The sequence below is a fragment of the Porcisia hertigi genome, chromosome 30 (genome assembly GCF_017918235.1).
Source record: "Porcisia hertigi strain C119 chromosome 30, whole genome shotgun sequence".
In the NCBI taxonomy this organism is placed as follows: domain Eukaryota; phylum Euglenozoa; class Kinetoplastea; order Trypanosomatida; family Trypanosomatidae; genus Porcisia; species Porcisia hertigi.
The window spans coordinates 931,254-954,269 of record NC_090589.1 but is presented as its reverse complement, the minus strand read 5'-3'; the positions used below and the strand labels follow the sequence as shown (position 1 = coordinate 954,269).

General features: G+C 52.2%; 4 protein-coding genes across 4 annotated transcripts; all 4 read left to right on the top strand.

Moving 5' to 3' along the window:
* Positions 1-3,004: 3,004 nt before the first annotated feature.
* Positions 3,005-4,489, top strand: JKF63_03003 (uncharacterized protein; the record flags this gene model as incomplete). Its single annotated transcript, XM_067899025.1, has 1 exon — positions 3,005-4,489. One exon carries the CDS (start codon positions 3,005-3,007, stop codon positions 4,487-4,489), a length of 1,485 nt encoding a protein of 494 aa, XP_067755469.1.
* A 4,558-nt stretch (positions 4,490-9,047) lies between these two features.
* On the top strand, positions 9,048-10,571 carry JKF63_03002 (uncharacterized protein; the record flags this gene model as incomplete). Its single annotated transcript, XM_067899024.1, has 1 exon — positions 9,048-10,571. One exon carries the CDS (start codon positions 9,048-9,050, stop codon positions 10,569-10,571), a length of 1,524 nt encoding a protein of 507 aa, XP_067755468.1.
* A 6,550-nt stretch (positions 10,572-17,121) lies between these two features.
* Positions 17,122-18,684, top strand: JKF63_03001 (uncharacterized protein; the record flags this gene model as incomplete). Its single annotated transcript, XM_067899023.1, has 1 exon — positions 17,122-18,684. The coding sequence occupies one exon, from the start codon at positions 17,122-17,124 to the stop codon at positions 18,682-18,684; it is 1,563 nt and encodes a 520-aa protein (XP_067755467.1).
* Positions 18,685-20,629: 1,945 nt separating this feature from the next.
* On the top strand, positions 20,630-22,885 carry JKF63_03000 (uncharacterized protein; the record flags this gene model as incomplete). Its single annotated transcript, XM_067899022.1, has 1 exon — positions 20,630-22,885. One exon carries the CDS (start codon positions 20,630-20,632, stop codon positions 22,883-22,885), a length of 2,256 nt encoding a protein of 751 aa, XP_067755466.1.
* Between the last annotated feature and the right edge of the window lie 131 nt (positions 22,886-23,016).

Below are 23,016 nucleotides of genomic sequence, written 5' to 3'. Positions count from 1 at the left end.
TCCGACGATTGAAATGGTTTATACAGGTGACTGCTCTCCGGTTCGGTCGCCCTCTCCGCTCCCTGTTACAAAAAAAAGTACACACTAGCACACATTCAAGGGAGAAAAACAAACAAAAAAACGCTACCAGCTCCAGCGTTTGCCACTTCAGCCTCACTGCTGTGAATATTTATCCCACACCTCTTGTCTCTCGCTCTCTCTTTTTTTTTCTTACCTTTTCTCCTTATTCGTGCGTTTTTCTTTGTTTTTTTTCTATTGTGTTCACACCCCTCTTTGGCTGTCCTCCTCCTCCTCTTCCTCTCCTCTTCGTCGTGTGGGCACAAGGCACGCTCCGTCAAAAGACAAAAGAAACGAACAAAGAGAAAACGCGACGCGGGTTATGCGTGCTGACGCTCTTCATCAAAAAAAGCTTTTACTTCTCAAAAAAAAAGAATCATTACCCTTCGTGCATCATTGCTTCGCCCTCGTCGGCGTTGTTACTGCTTCGCGCTCCCGCGTGAAGTGCTGTGTCTGTGCGCGTCTGTGATCTTCGACAGCAACACCGACGCCAGTTCACGGTAGTACGACACACACACACACACATTCAATAGCCGTAAAACCAGGAAAAAAAACGAGCAAAACAAATAGTAATCAAAAGGTAAGGCGAGTACGTCGAGAGAGCATATCTTAAACGTGGGCTCGGCTACAATTAGTGTCTGCTGCTCATCAGCTGTGTCTCAGTTAATCGACCGAGATCCATTGCATGAAAAGTTCATCGCGTTCAATATCGAGGTTAACTTACGTGTACGTACACACAATATATATACACACACACATATATATATATATATAATACAATCTATATTTAGAGGAGTTTTTTCGTTTGCTACTGAGGGGGGGGGTCTATTCGAGGAACCTCACCCGCCACTCAGCCTTCACAAGAGAAAGAAAAAGGACGTAGCAGTGACTTTTAAATTTTTGTTCTTTCCACCACGCGCTAAAACGGAAGGAGCGGCACTTCAGGATTCACACGTCAAAAGAGCATATATATATATATATATCTTTATTTATTTATTTGAACGGGCTAGAAGACCCCTCACCCTCTCTCGTGTTCATCTCGTTCCCGCGTATGGGTATGGCAAACCCCACCACTGTGAAGATCCATCATTTGTCACGTGTGTGTGTGTGCGAGTGTGTTTTCTCTGTATTGCTCGGTCTGTGTGTGTGGTGTGTGTGTTTTGCCTCCAGGCGCCTCTTATCAAGAATCCTCAATACTGTTTTTTTGTTCGCAAGAGTCTCCTAAGCTGTTATCTCCTGGAGGCTCTGCGTGTCCTCTTCTTGCTGTCTTGTTCTTTGCCCCCCTTTTTTTCTCCAATTGAAAGCGCAACGTTCCTTGTTATTTTTTTTTACATTGTCGTAAAGCCCATACAGTAAAGTCTCACTTTATTTTCCCGCTTCCCCTCATTTTGTGTTTTTTCTTGGGTGTTGTGGGTGTTGTAGGTGTCGTGTGTGTGTGTGTGTTGACTCCTTTTTTTTTCTGTTCTTGGTCTGCTTGATTTCTCGATTTTTTTCCACTTCAGGTGCGGTTTTCGAGCAGCGTTGTGAAACCACACCAAAGAAGTGCGAAAATACTGCTGCCCCCCCCCCTTCCCCCCGATCCCCGCGGGGGTTCACTGCATCCAATAGAGGGCCACAAATAAAAGTGACAGTAAAACACTCACACCAGTTGCGAATACGGATTGAAAACAAATGAAACAAGAACTGAAAACTTAGCCATTGTTTATCTGCTCTATTGTTGGTTGTTTCGCAAAGGCTTTCTTTTCCGTGGTTTGTCGTGGTTGCTCTACACCCCCCCCCCCCGCGATATATTTTATATTTTGGCTCTATTTGTCTTCCCCCCTCCCCCCCAATTTCTCTGCTTGTTCGCTCCACTGTGATTCGGAGTACTGTGTCGCAACCGTAACCTGAATTTTCTCCGGCTTTTGTCAGGCTCTCCAGTGTTTTACTTCCCTTTTCTTCGTTGCTGAGTGCCCTCTCCTTTATCCTGTCTTCACCTCCCCTTCTCAGTGCCCACTTCCCTCGAACAGCCACACACACACACACACACACACACACACACAGCAGAGGCAACGCACACCATCCTTAGTTTACTTCCCAGCCGCTCAAAAAAAAAAACCTGATTTTTACGCTCGTATTGTATCCCCTTCCCCCTCTTTACCATTTTTTTTGTTGCGCTCCGGGTAACTCATATTGCACACGTGGTGGCTTCTTTTTCTCTCACCTACAGCCCTTCTTTCTCTGTTTCTCCGTCTGTGTTTTTGCCCGTGTTTTCCTGCTTTTTTGTGTGTTTGTCTGTGGCTCTTGACTTTGATCTTTTTTTTTAGATTTTATTCATCGTCTTTCCTTTTTTTTTTTCTCAACAATTCTCAAACAAAACACAGAAAGACATAATCAGGCCCCCACCGACCCTTCCACTCACCCACCATCACATCATCACTTTTCTCCCTCTCCGTTGCACTCTCTCACCCTCTACACGCCGATACAAAACGAAGCGCTTCTCACTTTTTTTGTTGTTTTGCGGAGTGTTGTGCTCATATTCATATTCTATTGAATCCTTGTCTCAAAGCGTTTGTGTTCAATCCTGTTTTTTTCCTCATTTTCTTCACCTCTTCCCCTTTGTGTGTGTGTGTGTTTCTTCTGGTGACTTTTTTTTTCGATTCCCCCCTCCGCCTCCTCCTCTGTTGTTTTATTGAAGTATTCCTGCCCCCCCCCCTCCTCTTCCCTCTGTTTTTTTCTTTGTGTTTCCCTCTTAGTGTTTGATAGACTTTTTCTTTAGGTGTTTCTGTGATCAAAGAAGCTGTCAACTAGTGAAGAGTATCGAGGGGTGATGGTGGTGGTGGAAAGAAAAGGAGATCCAGTACTCACTGCTCTGCATAACGTTGACAACACACGAAGCTGCGCAATACTTTTCAAACTTGAAAAAGACACACACACACATATATATATATATATTTAGTTTTTTATAATGTCTCTTCAGAACTTGTTTGTGGCCAAACTGCCACGTAATATTACGGATGCAGACCTTTTCAACATCTTCAGCGAGTTTTGCCCTTCCAGTGCGAAGATCATGTTGGACGCCGGGACTGGGAAAAGTAAAGGATTTGGTTTTGTGCTCTTTGATGAGGAAGAGAAAGGCGCCAGGGCGTACAGGGCACTAAACCGCAAGATGACGCGTGCGTGCGGGCACAGCTTCATGTTGGTGATCTATCCCTCCAATCACAATGGCAAGATTTTTACTGAGGAGAGAAACGCGCTGTATATTCGAAACATCCCAATGAGTGTCGGGGAGGAGAGGATGGGGCGATTCCTCAATACGTTTGGCAAACTCACATATTTTGCCATGCGCGGGGATCACCATGGAAACCCGGTGTGGGTGGTGTACGCCGAGTACGAGACTGTCCAGGATGCCAAAAATGCACTGACAAAACTCCACGGAAACAACACTTACTTCCACGGCGCGGCGCCGATCCTCGCCAAGTTCGAGGACAGCGACGACGCGAAAAAAGAGCGCCGGCGTCGGCGTGACGGAGCGCAGGCGCACGCCCCGAACAGTGGCTGCATATTCCCCCCTCCACACGATCATATCGATAAGACCGGCTCGCACAACACCTCTGTTGGAACGGTAAGCAGCAATACTAGTTTCACTCACAGCCACAGGTTCAGCTTCGACAAAGTGGCCGATTGCAAAGCCTCGATCAGGAGCCAGGCAGCATCGCTGCGGGGCGGCACCCCTGGTTTCTCTGCCCCTTCGACACCCGGCTTCTCTCTCTCGAACGCCCCACCGCTTCCGCCGCCGCCACCGTTTCCGCCCCAAATCATGGATGTGACGCACCAGGCTCCGACGACTCCATTCGCTGGGCAGCCGCAGCTTCTGCAGCCGACACCGGGATACTGCTACACACTGGCTGAGAGCGGACAGCAGATTTTCATCCCTGCATCGTCGTTCAGCTCCTCGGCACCGTCCTACAGCCTGACTCCCTCGGCGCAGACCACGCCAGTGCTGGTCTGGAACGCACCCATGCAGACAACGGAGGCCAATGTCAAGTCGAACCTACCGCTGCTGAACCCCACTGCAAACGGGGCTGTGGTGCTGATGGAAGATGGGCGTCAGTACATGCTAGCCCCAGACGCTGTCAACATGAACCGCCAATCATCGACCTCCCCAACGTCGTCTCTTGTGCCGATCTTCGCCGGATCGCTACCGGAGACATGGCAGGGTACGAGCAGCACCCAGGGGAGTTACGCAAGCGGCAAACCCCAATCGACAAACGCCCTCGTTTATTCCCATGGTGCGGTGCATATGGAAGGACATCAACCTGCGCCTCTTCGCAGTGACGGCGACGACGATTTTTTCTGCGAAGCAGGCGTCTCATGCACCGAGACCAACGGTACCGTTGCTGGTCTTGCGCAAAAGAACACCCTTGTGGAAAAAAAAAGAAATGCCCAGTGACTATGGTTGAAGTGTCAGATGGTAGTGGTCGTGTCCCTCGTGCTTATATCCTACCCTGACGCCTGCGTCAGCTCACCACCGCTGCGCGGCAGCACTGTCCACAATCTGTGAACGAAGTGAGGGAAGTTCAACATAACTTCTTTTCGAATTCATGCCACGTAGACCCCTGAAGTAACTGTCTACTCCTGGTGTGTCACTTTTGTCACATGCACTGTTTTCTTTCTCCCTCCCCTCCCCTCCCCTCCCCCCCCCCCCCCCCCACACACACACACATTCACCGACTTCTTATTAGAAATTGCTACAGTGAGTTCATTTATGTTTAGTCATCATTGTACTTTTTTTTATTTTTGCGTGTATGTGTGCTCGCTACACTTTTAATGCGCATTTCCCATATCGCAGTTTTTGCTTTTCTACGTTTTCGTGTACGTACGCTCACATTGGCTGAGCTCGCTAGCAAATAATAAAAAGGGAGGACACGCTGTCGGCGAGGATGTTTCGTCGAGCTGCTTTTTTTTTTGATAGGTCCCCCTTGTCTCCGCTTTTTGAGTGCATCTTCTTCGTGTTTCGTTGATATTAATTATTTATTTCCCTGTTGAGCGGATGGATGTGTGTGTGTCTTTTTTTGGTTATGCGGCTGCGTTTTGTTCATGTACCAACTTGCTCGTTTAACACCCCACCCCCACCCCGCACACACAAAAGAAAAATGAGACGCAGAAAAGATTGACAAAAGTTCTTCAAAATTCTTGTTTTTTTTCTCTCAGGTGTTTCTGAGGGGCTGCTGCACGACTCTGTGCGTGTGCGTGTGCCATTCGCCTTTCTTCAGTACCCCTTTTCTTGTTCTCTATCTTATTTCGAAACCGTTTCGCTTTTTGTGTGTGTGTGTGTGTTTTCTTTTCCGTGTTTATCCGCCTACCCATCCCTGCTTTTCCGTTCGTTGATCTCGTCTTGGTTTTTTGTTTTACTTTCCCACTGGAGGGGGGTTATAGACGGTCGATTGATGCTCAAAGTTCTTTATGGGGAGTGTGTGTGGTTAAAAGGAGTGGACTCGTCGTACCTAAGACTAATCGCAGAGCCTCCCTCTCCCACTTCCCCCCCTCCACTATCCCCCTGTGCTGTTGGTTCCCATTATTGACTAAGGGTGTTGCTGTGTAGGGAGTGTTTGTGTTTCCCTGCAGTTGTGTCTATGTGCGTACTTGCGATTTGGGTTCGACGACTTTCGAAGGTCATTTTTTATGCCATTGTTTTTTTCAACCTCTTTGTTTGTCGCCGTCGATGCGTCCATCTAGCATTTTGATCATCAGTCAATTATTTTTTTCTTTAGATTCTCTGCTGATCCTGGCGAGCATTTGTTTCGGTTTTTCCTTGGAGGAGGGTGATGATGGCGTTCATCTCTCGCTCTCACTCTTGTTTTATGATTTTTGTTTTCTGTTTTTTTTTTTCGAGTGTGTGCGCGTGTGGGTGCTCTTCAACTCCTCTTGTCCCTCCGCTACTTCACGGACACTTCCCCAATTCTGTTGTTTCTCTTTCGTTATTCGAGGCTCTAATTTTGTTTTCGTCTCGTTGTTGCTTTGCTCTGCTTCCCCCCCCCCCCCCCCACTCACCCCTAACACCACCTTCACACACACACATATATATATATATGGATGAGAAGAAAAGCGATGTCCAGCCCACCATGCGGCATCGTTGAGAAATCAAAGATCTTTTCATTCGTCTAGGCAGACCACCTGCTATACCCCTGTCGGTGCGCAACTCCCCTCTCTACAGATTTCTTCTGTCATGTTTCGGATAGCGGGACATAAGAGCGGTCAGTAACTGCGAACACGACAGTGTCGTTTGTATGATAGGCGGGGCGTCAGCGTAGCTCAAAGCTATTTTTCTCTTACTCTCTCGACTACCTGCTGCTGCTGCTGGTGGTGGTGGTAGTGGGGAGGGAGGGAGGGGGGGGGGGAGACGCCGCTGCTGGCATTGCTCGGTTTCTGGCATTCCCATTCCTCGCTTGTGTTTCAAATATTTGAAAATGTTGACAAGAAGTTGGCAATCGTTTTTCATAGTAACAGGGCAGTGGAACAAACGGATAAACATCTTTACAAAAAGTGTCATGCTTTCCACGGGTTCACGACCGGTCCTCGCAAATGTAGTCATCTAATCGATACGCTCGTCTTCATTGAGCGTGATCTCTTGCGCCCATTGTTGCCTTTGCTCGCCTAACAGATGAGCGTTAAACCACAGCCTATCCTCTCCGTGCTAGCCGCCGCTTCCTTCTCCACCCTCATTTCCTTCCGTTCCTTTGTGGATGATACGGCAGCTAAACAAAACAGTATTCCTTCCCTCCCCTCCCCCTCTCCTCTCTTTTTTCCCCTCCCCACCCATCAGACACAGGAGTGGGTCAATGTAGGAAACAATTTTCAGAGAACGTGAACCGCAAAGTATGAAAGCTCACCGAACACGAAGCGGTCACGGACACGTTCATGGATACCACCCGCCAAGCTCATTGAATTCCCCTCAAACTATGAGTCAGGTACCGATGCTGGGTCGCCCCGCTGCTCTTCGCAATTAGACCTAACGAATGGCAGCCACACCCTGGTGTGTCTGATCCCCCTGTCCACCTCTCAACACCCGTTGCGTGGAAGGAGAACGCATTGCTGGCCTCATGGACCACAGCCCCCCTCCTCCACCCTCCCCAATCCCCTCCCTCCCTCCCTCCCTCCCTCTCCGGACAAAGGCGAGACGACTTCGGTCGGTAAACCCGTTGCCAGACGAGACCGCCCTTCCTTCACGGTAATTCCAAATCAAACTCAGCATGTCCCTCGTACTACAGGCCTAGCCGCAGAGGAGGGGGGGGGGGGGGCGGGCGCGGCGGAGAGAGCACGAGACCGATGAGGGGGGCCACGAATTTAGCGCACGGACGGTTGGAGCACCGCATTCACGGACTCGACGGCCTCTCCATGGAGCCGAGCAGCCCCAGCGGTCTAACTCACCCACGTTTAAGTCCAAATACGCTACAGTATGCGGTGAGCCGAAGTAAACCAGCCATTGTGTACAGATGAGACGAGACCCCGCCCACTACCAAGGAGTCACCCGAAGGGGCATGCGAGGGCACCTAAATTTTTTGCGCTCACCAGGATGAAAACGAGGACCGAACATCCCCATCACGTGCAAGTACTCACAGTGTGTATCCGTACCAGTGGTCTCTGCCACCCTCCGCAGACACGTTCGCCAGGAGCAGTGGGGCGAGGAAAGGTCAAAAGCGCAAGATAGAGGGCTGTAGAGGGGGGGGGGAGGGGGGGGGCTCACGACGACAGCTGCGCCTCAGCGAACCACACCCCACCACCACCACTGCGGACTAGCGCACAACGAAAACTCCTCTCTTTTTTTTGGTAGTCGAATATTCGCACACTTTTCGAGTTGATTCCCGACGCTGTGAATGTGTGCTTTTTTTAAAACCTGAAGAGGAATCGATAGGCCTGTGTGCATCTCTGTTACCCTTCGCGTTCAAGAGCGAGAGGTACAAGGGTGCTCCAGAGTCCCAGCTGATCTCTCTATCGACGCATTACAACACCGATCCATTCGACCATGATGTGAGACTAGACTTTCCCCTCTTTCCTATTCATTATTCCTCGTAGTAGTTATCCTTTGGTCACTGCTGCTCTCATCTCTCCTCCCTCGTCGTTTCCGTGGTGTTTTGTTTACAGCGGCTTCTTGTGTTAACCAGGATGTGTGTGCGTGTGATTGCATTTACGCATCTCTCTGCTTCGAAGGTCGTTTCGGGTGTATCCCCTCCCCCTTTTTTTTTATATTCGAGAGCTCGTACACACCCACACAAACCTACCAGAAAGAGAAGAGGAAAAGAAAAAGCGCGAAGAAATCGGCTCTACTGAGTTCCTTTTTTTTCCCACCCGCCTGGGTAAACGTTCCATCCATGGCGGTGGTAAGCGTGTATGATGTGGAGGTCCTCAAGGACTACAATCTTTTTCACCAAGACGTGAAAGGGGGTTGTGCGGGAGTGTAGGCTCTCAACAAGAGATGCGGACCTTCTCTTTGTGTTGGTAGTATGCGTCTCAACAGCACTCATGCTGCCACCTACCCACACGTTACCGTTGGTGTCACCACCCTTCCCTGCACATGAGATGCGTGAAAGCTGAAGCGCTGGTGCTACTTACAGATTTGTGGTGTAGCATAACACAAGCAGTCTTCACTTCTGCGCCCCGTCCTGCTTTGTGTGCCTGTATCTTCTTACTCGCTTCCTTTCCCTTGGTTCACTCCTACTCGTCTTATTGACCTTACTGAACGTGTACACTTTGTCTCGACACAACGTGTACCCATTCGCCATATCGACCCTCACGACTATTACGACCCTCGAAGCCTCAAGTCGCTTTCTGCTGTTGCTGCCGCTGCCGCCGCCGCTGCTGCTGCTGGTGCCCCCTCGCCCCCCCCCTCCCCCCCCATCATATACACCCACAGTGAAGAAATCCATCCGAAGTTCTGAACTAAAAAGAGTAAATCAACACATTCGAGGAGCAGCAAAAACAGACAAACCGATTTAAACAAGAAGAGAATAATGACTAGTCTGCAGAACCTTTTTGTAGCCAAGCTACCGCGCAACCTCACCGATGCGGATCTGGAGCAAATATTTGTGGAGTACAATCCAACCAGCGCAAAGGTGATGCTAGACACTACTACTGGAAAGAGCAAAGGCTTCGGCTTCGTGTTATTTGGCTCTGAGGAGGCTGGGCGCAGGGCGTACGAAAATCTTAACAAAACACACGTTGCTTTGCACGGTCACAACTTTAATCTTTGCATCTTTCCCTCCAAACATGATGGCAAGATGGCCACCGAAGAGAGCAACGCCCTATATGTGCGGAATATTCCTCTCAAGTTGTCGCAGCTGGAGGTGGAACAGTTCCTGCGCCGATTCGGCCTGCTTACGTACTGCGCCATGCGCGAGGACAACTTTGGTGGCAACGTCTGGGTAGTTTACGCTGAGTTCGACACCGTCGAATCCGCCAAGAGTGCTCTGACAAGTTTGCACGGTAATCGCAGCTACTTCAACACCTCGGTAGCTATCCTAGCAAAGTACGCCGACTCTGAGGAAGCGAAGCGCGAGCGCCGTCGTCGACGGGAACAGCTCCAGGCCGACCAGCAGCATATTGAAGCAACGAACAATACCAAGTCCCCGGCTAATGGTACGGGAAGCACCAAGGGATTTGCATACCATGGCCACAGTGCCCCCGCAGCACCACCACCGCCACCGCCACCGCCGCCGCCGATGCACACCAGTACACATACTTCTCAGAAAAGTAAGGCAATACCCCACTCCTATTCCACTCCTGAAATGCATATGGGGGGGGTGGGCGCTTCGCTGCACCCGCCACCGTTCGCCAGCACTTCCCACCACTTTTCCCACGGCCGGTGTAGCGGTGCCCCACCACCGTCAGGGCTGGGCAAGCCCGCGGCACCGCCAGCGTCGTTGATTTTGGCGCAATCCACGCCGCATCAACCTCTGCCGACGCAGGGAACCCTTAGCCAACCGCAGCAGCCTCGGACTCCCAGCTCGGTGGGTTCATTCCTCAATGTTTCGTTCAACCCGACGACCGCGAACAACCTGGGTAGCAACTTCACGCACTTTGGTTGCCTTGAGCACACGCCGACTCGCAGCTCTCCTCCTACACCGCTAAACTTCAGCTTTGGGCCAGAGATGGAAAACTGTGGAGCCTTGCCAAATGGTCCGCCCTCGGGCACTACCGCGATGCTGGACGTGAGCGGACACGCACCCGTGACGCCGGTTCGTCGCAATAGCAACTTGAGCACCAGTGGAAGCTATCGACACAACCCGTACGCCCCTGTCACGCCGCTTTCCTCAGCGCGTAACTCTACTGGGCCGAGCACCCCTATAGTGAGCTCTATAGCGTACCCCGCTGCACCGCACGGGAACATGCACTTTGGGGCCTCGCATCATCTTCAGGGCTCGCTAGTAGGCTCGTACCCACCGGGACATGCCATGTGCACAACCAGTAGCCACTTCGCCCGTCGCGGCAGCAACGCATATTTGGCAGCACCATCAAGCTCTAACGATCCAAAGTAGCGTGAGAGGGGAGGAGGAAAAACAAATCCTGAGAAAGACGAGCACTATGAATCACTCACCATCTCCAGCCCCCTCCTCCCCCCCCCCCAACGGACACAAACACTCTAGAGTGAGGGGCGGTGAGAGGTGAAGATGTGGCGTGTTCACTGACTCGCACGTTGTGGTGCGTGTCGCGTAGGAAAACCGAGGCTAGGGGACAGGAAGCCAGTGAAAGGGCCAAGGAGGCAAGTTGAACGTCAATCCGCATACTTTGATAGCACTTGAAGCGTTCAGAGCGCTCGGCGATGAAAGTGTGTGAATCTGTGCATAGGACGCTAAGAAGGCAGCAAAACAAACCAAAACAAAAGCTACACCTCTGCGAAGTAGACAACGACAACCCCCCCCCCAAAAAAAAAAAAAATACATGGATATCTTGGCGACCATTTGAGGGGAGGGAGTGAGGGTATTTCATTCATTTGGTCTCAAGTAGGGCAGTCAAGAGGCAATGAAACAGTCTCGGTTTTCGTGGAAGCGCCTCTGACTTCGGTTCTTTTCTTTTCTCTAGCGTTTGGCTTCCCCATTTACCTTCAAACTCCCCGCCTGGGTTTCTAGTAGCACATGCAACCTCTTTTCCCACCCGCCACGGGGAACCCCCTTCCCTTCCGCCCTCCCCTCGCGGGAAGAAAACCGCCCTGCTGTCCTCTTTTCAAAACGTTTTCTTTTTCCCTTGCTCTATTGATGGCTCGCGTGTCAACATACTCGCCCATCACCCCGCTCTTCTTTTTGTGGCCGCCGCGCACGGCACCGCTCGTCTCATTTGCTCTTCATCGGAAACCGTTGTATGTGAATTCGTTTTTTCACATTTATTGTGTCCTGAAAACTTCACATGTGCCGTTTTCTGTGGGGATCCTTAATGAATGGTGTGGACCCGGTCCCTCGGGGAGTGCGGAAGAGTCCCAGTGAGACGTGGAGAGGGGAGGGAAGAAAAAGCAATCAAACTGATAAAATGCCGCATTGCTTCGGCGTCTCTCTTTTTCTGTGTATGTGTGTGTATTTGTTGTTGTTTGACATTTTTCCTCCGTGTTACATTCTTTCCCCCCCCCCTCTTCCATACTTCTGATCGTTATGATTGATTTCTGTGGACTGCCCTTGGCGCCTTTTTCTCTGCGTCTTCGACTCTTCTTTCCCTTCCACCTGTTATTTATTTTTATTTTCCCTTGGGAGGATATGCGCACGTGCTTTTTGTTGTGCCCCCCCCCTTTCTAGACTATCTTTGCTGCTGCCTCGGAGTGTGATTCGTAGATATGTTCCCCTTGTTTTGGACGCCAACGGCCCGCAGCGGTGGGGGAGGGGGGGGGGAGGGTAAGTGAAATTACTATCGAGAACTCTGTGGAACGCAGAGATGCGGGCCCGACTGTGGCACGCGTAAATGCCTCCTTCCTGGAGAGCGAAGCAGTGGGGGGAGGGGGGGGGAGGGATGGGGAAGGGGAAGGGGTCAGAAAATATGCGCGCAAAAGCAGTGTTGTTTCTCAACTGGAACACTTTTAAAGATGAGAGGATTTGCACCGCAGCACACCAAGCAATATAAATCCTCCCCTCTCTCTTCAGGGAGGAGGAGGAGGAGAAACACGAGGCACACGCAAAGAAGTGGAAATCAAACGGAACCTAAAACATTTTACCCAGAGCAAGAGGGGTGAAGGCCACCCTCAACACCAAGCGCTTGCAGGTCAATGTGTTTTCTGTGCCTGTCATGGCTTCGTGTTGCTGCTGTGTATTTGTTCGCTACTGTTGACAGGGGTCACGTTTTAGGCCGGAAACTTTTGTGCATCGAACCACGCCACTTCGAGATTTTTTTTGGAACGTAGGACTCCGCGGTAATGGAACTGGCCGCCGCCGCCGCATCGCTGAGAGAGTGCTGAGGCAGAATCTCTTGTGTACAATGTTGATATGACCCATGAACCTCTTTGGAGCTGCTTTGATGAAGGGAGAAGGCGAAAAGGAGGTGGAAGGGGGAGAGCTCTTTCTCAGCGTGGTATCATAGTCCAATCTCCGCTAAACGCGAAAGCCACGGAGCTCCTCGGGACCCCTGCCAATGCCGAATCACTAGTGGTCATGGAACAGGGACAAGCATCCGCTAGATGGTGAACGAAACGCTGTCCGTGTCGTTACCCCTGTTCGCAACTCAGGGCCTCGTTAAGCGGTGGTTCGGCACCACTGGTGACCGCGCACACGTTGGCGCCCATCGATGAGATGATCACAGGATCGCCTTCGCTCTAGCGATTTCCTTGGGCCACCTTCACGGCTTCCCCCCTTGGTGGGAAACCCGGAGCCACTGCCCCCTCCCACCGCCCTTTCCGGAACCCCAACAAGATCCTCTCTGTCAAAAGAGTACGAGGGGGCACACCACCGCCTTGTGACGTCGCCTTGGAATCTCTAGAAGCTAGGCTAATCTCTGGTATTTGGGGCGACTGTGCGGCCATTTGAGTGGCAGGCGCTACCCCCCACCCCACAGTGTCATTCCCATGCTCGTTTAAGCCTTCCTGCTCTCTGCCCTTAGCTCTCCTCCTCCGCCTGCCCCACTCACCACCACCACGCACTCCCCACTGGCGCTGCCCGTCCACCAAGTAGCCGAGCCCCAGTCGGGCTCCATCATGGGGAACAGCGCTCGCGGGCGGAGCGCACTCACTGGGCGGCAGAGGTCGCGGTGGTATCCTCACGGTGCGGGGAATACTCGGAGAGTGCAACCCCCCTTCCCTTTCCCCCCTTCCCCTCCCTCCCCGCCTTCCCATCAATGCCGCCGTAGTGCATGAACTGAATACATACGTGTGTGTGTGTGTGCGTTTATTTTGCACCTTGGAAGCAAAGCCCACTGATCTGTGATGTTTTTTTTTTCGTCTCCGTGACTGTTTCTGCGAAGTAGCGCCGGTGGTGGTTGTCATCATCTTCGATGTAGCCCACAACGCGCCCTCTCTGTCGATTTTGTTTGAGTGTGCCCGCGTACGTGCTGGGCTGTTGAGGGGCCGCTCTGTTCCGTGAAATTCATGTCTGTTTCTCCCCCGCCTTCTACCACAGTTCTTAATAAATCGCGGTTCAGGTTCATCTGCTCAAGTTCAAACGTGTCGGTCGCGTATCGGGGCGTGCGTTTGTTACCCTTCTTTCTATTCGATACTCATCTCTGTTTAGTTCCGGCTGTGTTACCCCACAAGCGTTAAGGTTTATTTTTCTCCTCACGTCTCCCCCTCCTTCTCTCTCTCTCCCCCCCTTCCCCCCTTCCCCTCATTGTCTCTGTTTTTACTCATGTGAGCCTAGTACTGCGATTTCTTGTTTTGTCCTTTCCTGCACGCCAGCGCTGAACTGTGAGGCTTTTTAGAAAACGTGTTTTTTTTTTTGTGTAATCCCAGGGTGGTCAATTTTTGGGGCTTTCGCTTATGTTCCCAAAGGACTCCGCTTATTCATAAGTGTTCTTCTCTCGTTTGTTTTGTTTCCACACCCACACGCACGTGCCCTGTATATGGTAATCGAGCACCGCTCCTGCCTGGCATCAAAGGCAATCCTTCTACCATCTCCGTTCTGGGCGAAAAAAAAAGTTCCTTTGTTCTCTTTTTTTTTATCCTCTGGACATTCTTATGGAAGTTTCACCACAGGTGAAAGTGCCCCAACCCTTTACCGTCTGAGAAGAAGTCATGGCAAAGGAGCGGGGGGGGGGGGGGGGGTATAGCGCGCTGATATGTCGGCGATGTGACACTGTGTGTGGAATTGCGTCGTCATCGATCGACTGGCTTGCTTTGGGCCCATTTCTGAAATCCCCATAATGGACAAAGCGTCAGCCCACCATTGACAAAAATTTTTTTTGGGGGTTCAGAAAGCATTCCCACATCTGACCTTCCGCTTTCTCATCTTGTGGAAAACCTGGAGCGTCTCAGAGATGTCCCTAACGTGGCTAGCGAGATCCTCTGAACTGTAATGAGGCTACATGCAATGGCGTTGTGCAATGCCTGAGGCAGAGGCAGTGAACAGAGAGTACCGCCTTGCCCACTTCTGTAATCCATGTCCAGTGCTCTTTCGCACCTCGCGATGAACCTGGGGGGATGCTGAAGAGTGAAATGGAGAGGGGAACCAAGGTGTTGTATTGCGGGGTGCACACCCATCAAATATATCTCCGCCTTTATGTGTATGTATGTGTATATATGACGAAGACTTTTCCGTCCCGGGGAATCATCAGTGAAGAGGGGACATTGTCGTGACATTTGTTAGGAAAAAAAATGATGTTTGGGGAAATGCATTCTATTCACGCACCCTCCCTCGCGTGTTCACTACATCCTACCCCCGGAACTGATGAGTATGGGGGCAATACCACGCGGCCTTGACCGGCATGTTTTCTCGAAAGGTTGAACCTGGTACGTGGTGGTTAGAACGGCTAGTGTGTAGGTGTTTTTCTCTGGCACAGGTGTCGGCATTCGTAGTGTACAGGCCCGTCGCTACCCTTGAATATGCCTTGACTGGAGCTCTGATTTGTTGGCGCCACGCACGCTGTTTCACCCCCAAACACCAGTAGCAGCACTTTTGAAAACTCTTCCTCTTTTTTTTTCCTTTCAGCCACTCCCGTTGACTTCATGTCCCTCTGTGTGCTTGAGTATATTGCACCTCTACGCTGCGCGCTGCTGCTGTTGTAACGTTGTTTTCTCAGTGCGGTATCATGTGTGTTCATGGAGCTCGCCGCTGTACGATCAGTGACGATACGTGTGTGTGTGTGTGTGTAGGGAGGGGGGGGTGATGTTTGCATGTTCCTGCTCCTCTCTTTTTTTTTCAGTTTTTTTCATCATTTACGAAATTCGATGGACTTGAGGAGAAAAAGTAAAAAAACATGGGTTGATGTTTTTTATGCAAAGTAGCCCACTAAATGGAATAAATGTGTCCTCTTCTTCCGGTGTGTGCTCCTTCAAATCCTTGATGGTATATGTATATATATACATATATGTATATATATATATATATAATGTCCTTGTGTATGTATATGGAAGGTGATGCATTAGGAAGATCTGCACGGGCTTCTAGATGAAACGCTACACGTGTTTAAAGTTCTTTCCTTTCTGTTATTCTCGTTTGTTTATGCTCCCTCCTGCTTTTTATTCCTCTTTGTGCGTCTACCTGATCAGGGCAAAACGTCTGTGCATACGAGCAACGCTCTACGGCACGTGCGTGGGAACATCGTGGTGTTTCCACAGCGCGTACGGCGTACAAACTATTTGTGTGTCTCGTAATTCCCCTCACTTCCCGTTTTTGCTACAAATCCTCCTATACGCTCCTTTCGAGGCGATTTCAATGGCGTCACGTACTCGGTGTGAGAATGGTGTTGACGCGATGCTTGAACGAGTGTAAGAGTCTCCGTTTCTCTCTTTCTCCCCCAGTGCAAGGGTTTGCGACTCCGCGCATCGACTCTTTTTTTTGTTTGTGTGTGTGTGTGGTGGTTCAAGAAATGAGAAACTGGACAAATAATAGCAAATAAATGCGTGAGGACATAAATAGCATTCGATGTGTGAGGGCGAGAAGATGCGGGGCGGGGGGGGGGGGGGGGGGGGGGGGGAGGAGGCATCACGAGAGAACGACGGTGCCGTTGAGCGTCGTGCGGGCACACGAAACTCCTCATGTCGCTCAAGCCGTTTTTTTTTCCACTTTGCGCTCACACCGGCACATGTCCTTTGTTTCCCGTAGTGGGCACAAGAAAGAAAAGCATAGCGCTATTGAGATAAACTTTAAATAAAACACACACACAGACGACACATTGTTGATGCACGGGTGTGGAAAGCTCATATTGCTTGGTGTCGCAAGAGCAGACACTTTGCCGGTGATTCGATGGTGCATCTTGACAGTATTTCCCTACTACACGGTTTCTCTCGTTGCATCCTTTTTGTGACGCCAATAGCGTCGCAGGGGGCTGCACAGAGTAACTTTTTTTATCGTTGTTTGTATCATCAACCCTCTTGAAATCACGTATCATCGAGAACAATGCGCAGTGGATCCTGTTCACTCCTCTTCCAACCACTACCACAACTATCACCATCACCACCTGAGATGCCCACCCGTCGTGCAGCACCACCAGCTGGGGAGCAGCAATCGCGCAGTGCGAGTAACACGTCTGCTAGTGTGCGCGGGTGACCTCAACACAATCGTATTATAGCCCCCTCCCCTCCCCCCCCCCCTCCACAAAAGTAGTGATTTTTGAATATCAAAAAAAAATTAGGGTGTGAGAGAGGCATTCTCCACCCCACCCCACCCCACCCCCCGGGTAGGTGCGCGCTAAAGTTTCCCTGCGTGTTTTTTTTTATTATTATTGTTGCAGGTGCTCTGTGGTGACTGGCGTGAGGCCTTTGATGCCGCTGTCTTACACGCAGGCCCTGTCGCCCTTGTTTTCAACGTCACCTCCACCGTTTCTCAGACCTGGGGAATCCGCGTAGGGGGCGCACGCAACCACGCGATAGTACACGCGCATTTTCACAGAGGTGACTGTATATATATATATAGATATATTGGTGATCCATCCACAATCAAGGAAAGAGAGAGAGAAGGCGCAATGTATGATCCAGACTACGAGGGAGGCTATACCTACGGCGAGGATGAAGGGGACTATACCTACGGCGAGGAAGAGGTGGCGCCGGCGGTGGTGCTGTCCTCCGGGCCGGAAGCAGAAGAGGAAAATGATGTGTGCGACGGGCGGACAATGGACGTGTTGGAAGCTCTGGCGATGCAAAGTGCCATTGTAAAAGAGGTGGCCAATCTGACTCACTTGTCAACGAGTGCGGCGACGCTACTCCTGCGGCGCTACCGGTGGTCGCGAGATGTAGCGGTAGTACGCTACTTTGAGAACTCAGCCGCGGTGCTAGCTGACCTCGGAGTCCCAGAGGAAACGGCCTCACACGAGGCAACACTCACTCGAGGCTCTGCTGGGACCCCCATCGTCTGTGAAATTTGCGCCATGGAGTACAACGCACACGAGGTGGCTGGTCTCTCGACATGCCGGCATTATTTCTGCGTCGAGTGTTGGCGTGATCACATCAAGTCCCGCGTGTTGGAAAACCTCATTGGCACCTCTTGTCCAGAGCAAGGCTGCTACGAAGTCGTTGGTCTCCCCGTGATGTGCGAACTGTTTGCTGACAACGGCATCGAGGCAGCGAACGAGGAAATCAAAAACACGCGCCGGCAGATACAGCGCAACTACCTGACGTGCTTCGTAGAAACGTGCCCAACGTTGCATTGGTGCCCTAATCCGCAAAGCTGCAGTGGCGTGATCCACACACCCATACCACCCCTTCAGGGACAAGGCGTTCGGTGTCTTGTGTGCAACAACACGTATTGTTTGCGGTGCGGCTATGAGCCCCATAGGCCAGCGACATGCGACAACATGCGACTGTGGAAAAACTATTGCTTAAAAGAAGGGGCCAACCTCGCTTACATTCTTAGCCATACCAAGCAATGCCCGTTGTGCGAAAAAGCCATTGAGAAGAGCGGCGGGTGTAACCATATGACGTGCAAGTGTGGTCATGAATTCTGCTGGGTCTGCCTAGGTCCCTGGAAACAGCACACTGGAGACTACTACTCGTGCCGCAACGTGGAGCACCACGGAGGGGCGGCCTCGGAAGAGGATGTGGACTCCTCAAAGAGGTTCACTTACCACTACGAGCGGTACACACTACACCTCGACAGCGCCAAGCGCGATGACAGGCTTGTGCACATGATGGTGCACAATTCAGCGATGCGCGAGCGAATCATGAAAGTCCAAGGGCAGGGCGACGACAACCATGGTGCCGAGACCACAGGCGGCCCAAACCCGGAGCCACTCGAGTCGTCGCTGGTGTCTCCCACGTGCGCCAGCTCTGAAGTCATTTCACGCGTCACTAGGGTACTCTTTAGAGCTCGTGAGGTTCTCGCCTATTCGTACGTGGCCATGTTTTACCTCAAGAGCGACAACAGTGAAGGACAGCTCATGGCACATCGTATAGGTAAGCTGGAGGAGGCCACCGAGGCGCTTTCCGGCTCGCTGCCGAAGTTGTTCATCACGACGAGGTCTCGATTGGGTACTTTTCTTGATGCCGCGGATGTGTTGGTGGCATGGACAAGGGCGCTGTTTGACGTCTAAGACGCTGTGTTTGACTGGAGCTGCGTGGGGGCACCGGTGTGAGAAAAGGGACAGATTGGTTGTGCGTGTGGACACGCGAGTGGGGATGGCTCCCATTTTTTCTTTGAAGGCTTCGCCCTTGCTGTTGTCTCCCCCTACTCCCAAATCCCTCCGATGGGGTTCGGCGCCATTGCCAACGAGAGCAACCCCCCCCCCCCCCCACACTGTTCACTCTCAGTGACCCGCCCTCCGAGGATACGCAAATTCACACTGAAAGCCCAAATACATGTAGCTCATTTTGTGTACACAACCGCCGTCACTTCTTGTTTTTTTGGTTCAGCTGGGCCTGTATACTGAGAGACGCGGCTTCTGCATGGGAGTTCCGGTTCAGTTCCCCGTGCGCCTCTCTCATCATCATTATCTGTCTGTTTGGCGGTCGGCTCTCTTGGCAGCGGTCGCCGCGTGTGCTTTGGTTTTGCTGTCTCACACCTGTTGGGGTGACTGGCACTCTTACCCCTTCACACCTTTTATCGCTTCGGAGCCGCTTCTATGGCGGCCGTTCCTCAGACTGAGCCACACGTCCCTGGTATATGTCTCTACGTTGAGAGAAAGAAAGGAAGCGCTCGCACGGGGGCACGCGGACTGGACTAATGTACGAAGAGAAGGCGAGTAGTGGCGATTTCTCGCTCTACTCCTGCAAGCCCATCGCCTGGGGGGTTTTCAGCATCAAAGCAGAGAGGAGTCAGCACCTGTGTGCTTCCTGAAGTCGGAAAGTGCAAATTCTCGCCACCGCTGCGAAGGCGTCCAAGTATGGTGAGCGAAAATAGAAGAAAGACAAAGGGTGGGGGGAAGACGGTCGGTGTTAGCGGTTATGTGATATCCCCCGTCTCTCTTGAAAAAAAAAAGAGTGCATGTCCGCTTCTGCCGTGGTAGATACATCTGTGTATGTACTCAATATATTCATATCGTTTTGGGGAGGGCTTCTTCAATTTTGTTTTTTAGAAAACCATTTTGAACCACTACGACTGCTCAAATGGAAAGAGGTGAGTGAAGGGGGGGTGTAAGTAGGCATGGGGCAGGTGTTTCTATTACCGCTCACCCTGCCGCGCACTCACGACTACCTTGGCGCCCGCCCCTCCCCCAGTGATAAGCAAAGGTGGGGGTGGGGGGGGGGAGTATCTGTTTTGTTAAACTCGATAGTGTCCATGAAGAGTCGAAACAGTACCCTAAACGGTGCACGCGTGCCGACGCTGGAGCTCTGCGCTGGTCGTGTGTTTGTGCACTGACGACTCATTCGACCATCCCACCCATCCAGTGCTGCACGATCACTGCTGATCTATAAGATCCGCTCTGCTAATCAGATATATGGATTCACACGCCATGACGTCCGGTGGGCTCACTTACCACTGGCGTGCGGGAAAGTAGAACCTGTGATCTCTCCCCCCCCCCTCATGGGAGGGAGGCGAAGGAAAAGGAGAGCGTACCGAGGCGTCAGAAATAACGGAAAGAAGACTACAATAGCAACAACAAAAAAATGGCATGTAGAAAAGCAGCACCTTTGAGACCAGTCTCGCAAAAGCAGAGCAAAACTACCCCGTCGAGAACGTCGTGATGACGACGTGGAGAATGAGGGGTACTTCGTGGCCTCTGGCGCACAGACACAGTATAAACTCCTATGGATGTAGTTATGTGTGTGCGGATGTAGAACCGCACCACGGCATGATTGGGTCTCAGCCACATTCTTCATAGAATGGCTATTAACCTGGTGGCATAGCACAAGCAGTGCTGCTGCCCATTGCACATCTCGTGTGACCTGTGTGATGTCTTGCTCTCCTGACTCTCGCGTGAATTTCCTTCACTTTTGCTCTCTCATCATGTTCGCACAGTTTCGGGCTCTCTTCTACTGGCGACCTGCTTAATCACCACGTGTCATGCACCTGCCCGAAAGCCCCTCGTCGACGCATTAATGCGGATCTTTGTTCTTGTGGGAGTTCGCAGCGGTGACGGCGCCGTACCCACCTGCCCTCCCTCAGTGTGGCATCTTCAGCAGTGCATTCGCGCGCGCAGCCCTCCCTGCTATCACGCCACTTCTGGGGGGCATCTCTGGACCCGTGACGCGCTGTTTCGCTCTCTTCGACGAACTCACGCCGACGCGGAAGCGGAAAGTGGGCTGAAAAACGCGGCCCCCATTCCACAGCGCCTCTTCTACTTCTTCTCGGCTCTCCTTGACGTTGGTGACAATGAAGAGGATGCAGAAGTCGTGGCGATGCTGCTTACAGAACTGTGTGTTGCGTGGCCAGGCACCATCGCGGCTCACATGGAGGTGTGCCGCGCTCGCTGTGGCGACTTGCCTCCCGTGTGCGCATCGTTGCCGCATGCCAACACCTCATCGTCTGCGCAGCGGGCCACCTCGTGCGAAGCTGAGGGTGGCGAGGCATCTTGGTTCGCCAGAGACACCACGCGAGAGGAAACGTTGTTGGTGTTGTTGGCACGCGAGGTCGAGGCGACGGCCAATACGCAAGACTCCTTCTTCAAGCGATGGGGTGTTCACGATGCGTGGGATCACATTCGAGCACTGCAGGGTCGAAGCTGGTGGGTTAATGGTGGTACTGTGGCTGTTCTGCCTCCAGAGGTGAATACCAGGGTCGTGGAACCCTTCATCACGCTGGAGCTGTCACGGTTGACTAACGCGTGCCCTCCGCAGTCCACAGACTCTCGGATATGCCGTGACGGGGGCCTAACACTGGAAAATGCACTGGCGCACGCGATCCTCGAAAAGGAACTCACACACCGTCTTATGTTGTACCTCCGCAAGGAGGTTGAGCAAAGGGTAGAGTATCGCGCATTGCATCGGATGACTGTCGCCGTGCCGCCCGCGATGGCGGTGTTTCTCAGGGACCTGTCGTCCTCGGTGTTGCATGAGTGTCTTCTTTTCCACACAGTTGACTGTCCGCTCTTCGCTGTAGGAGGCGGGGACAGCAACGCGGCGCAGAGTGTCGTGGAGCGTGCCATCGGCGTAGTGGCACCAGCGGCTAGTACCAATGTGTTTGTGCTGCCACAGAAGTCAAGTCTATCATCGACAGAGTTACAAGACATGCGGTACCGTGTCGCTGACGAGGAAACCTCGCGACTCACTGAGCTGTTCCGCGAGTACGACGTGTTGCTTTCCAGCGGTGGGTACGTGCGAGTGCCGCTCGCCCCAGTATCCCGCTACGTCTTCACGCAGCTGCTGTGTCAGACGGAGCTGCCCTCCGCACTTATGAGTCCGTTCATGCGATCCCACGCGCATCTGACTTGCGCCGCATCCGACACCGCGGCGGATTCGACAAGACGTTGCTACCCCACCGAGGAAGAGGTAGTCCTAGGTGTCAAGGTAACCTGGGCGGTGGGACGCTGGACGGCCGCGCTGCAGAGAGGCCTAGGTGTCATGCCCCTTATGAGTCTGCCTATATGGAACCAAAGTCGGTGCCTGGGTCGGGACCAGCTGTGCAGCTGGATTCAAGAACGCATGCGTGCTGCAAAGCACGAGGCCTCGCTGTTGTTTTCTGTTGAGAAGTCTGCCGAGACAAACACAAAAGGAAAGGGGGTGACTCACCTCACTTCTACGGCCTCGGTGAGGAGCGGTGACGCCACTGACTCTCCTCGGCACAGCCGCGATGCTGCACTGGGGGAACTGGAGCACAGGCTTTTCGCACCATTCCCGTCTTCTTATCATGGCTCTTCCACGGAGTGGATTGGGCAAGCCCTCCGTGACGTGGCTCGAGAACAAGCAAACGCAGCATCGAGTATGGTGAAGTGCAACGATTCGCCGGCGTCTGCTGCAGGGAATGACTCCGCATCAGACGAGGCTGTTCCACCATACGGACTCGACAGGGACTCGTGCGAAAGCTCTTCAGACCAGACGTCAGACGGTGGCGAGGACAAAATTGTCGGTTTCGGAGTCCCCGCCATGAAAGAGGCAGAAACATTACTGGCGCAGCAAACAGAACTCGAGGGCCTGCTTTACGACGAGCTTACAAGCCAGTCCGCTGGCCGTCAAACACGCATAGCCGATACCCTGGCGGATTATGTTTCCCGCGAGGATCTCAATTCTGCGAAAGTTGAGGCGCAGGGAGACGTGTCTTCCTGGCTTACTCTTGCAGACATGCAGCACGTGGCGCGAAACGAACTCTTTCTGCAGCACGCGGAACTCCTGGAGTCTGAGATGAAGCATGGAATCTAAACTCGGCCAACTCCTTTGGCTGGTGTTGTGTGTGTGTGCGTGTGTGGTGGTGGTGGGGGGGGGGGAGGGCGGGTGGCGGCTCAACTCCCCGCTGAGCGTGGTGCTTTGCTTCACGCGATCTGTCATAGGCC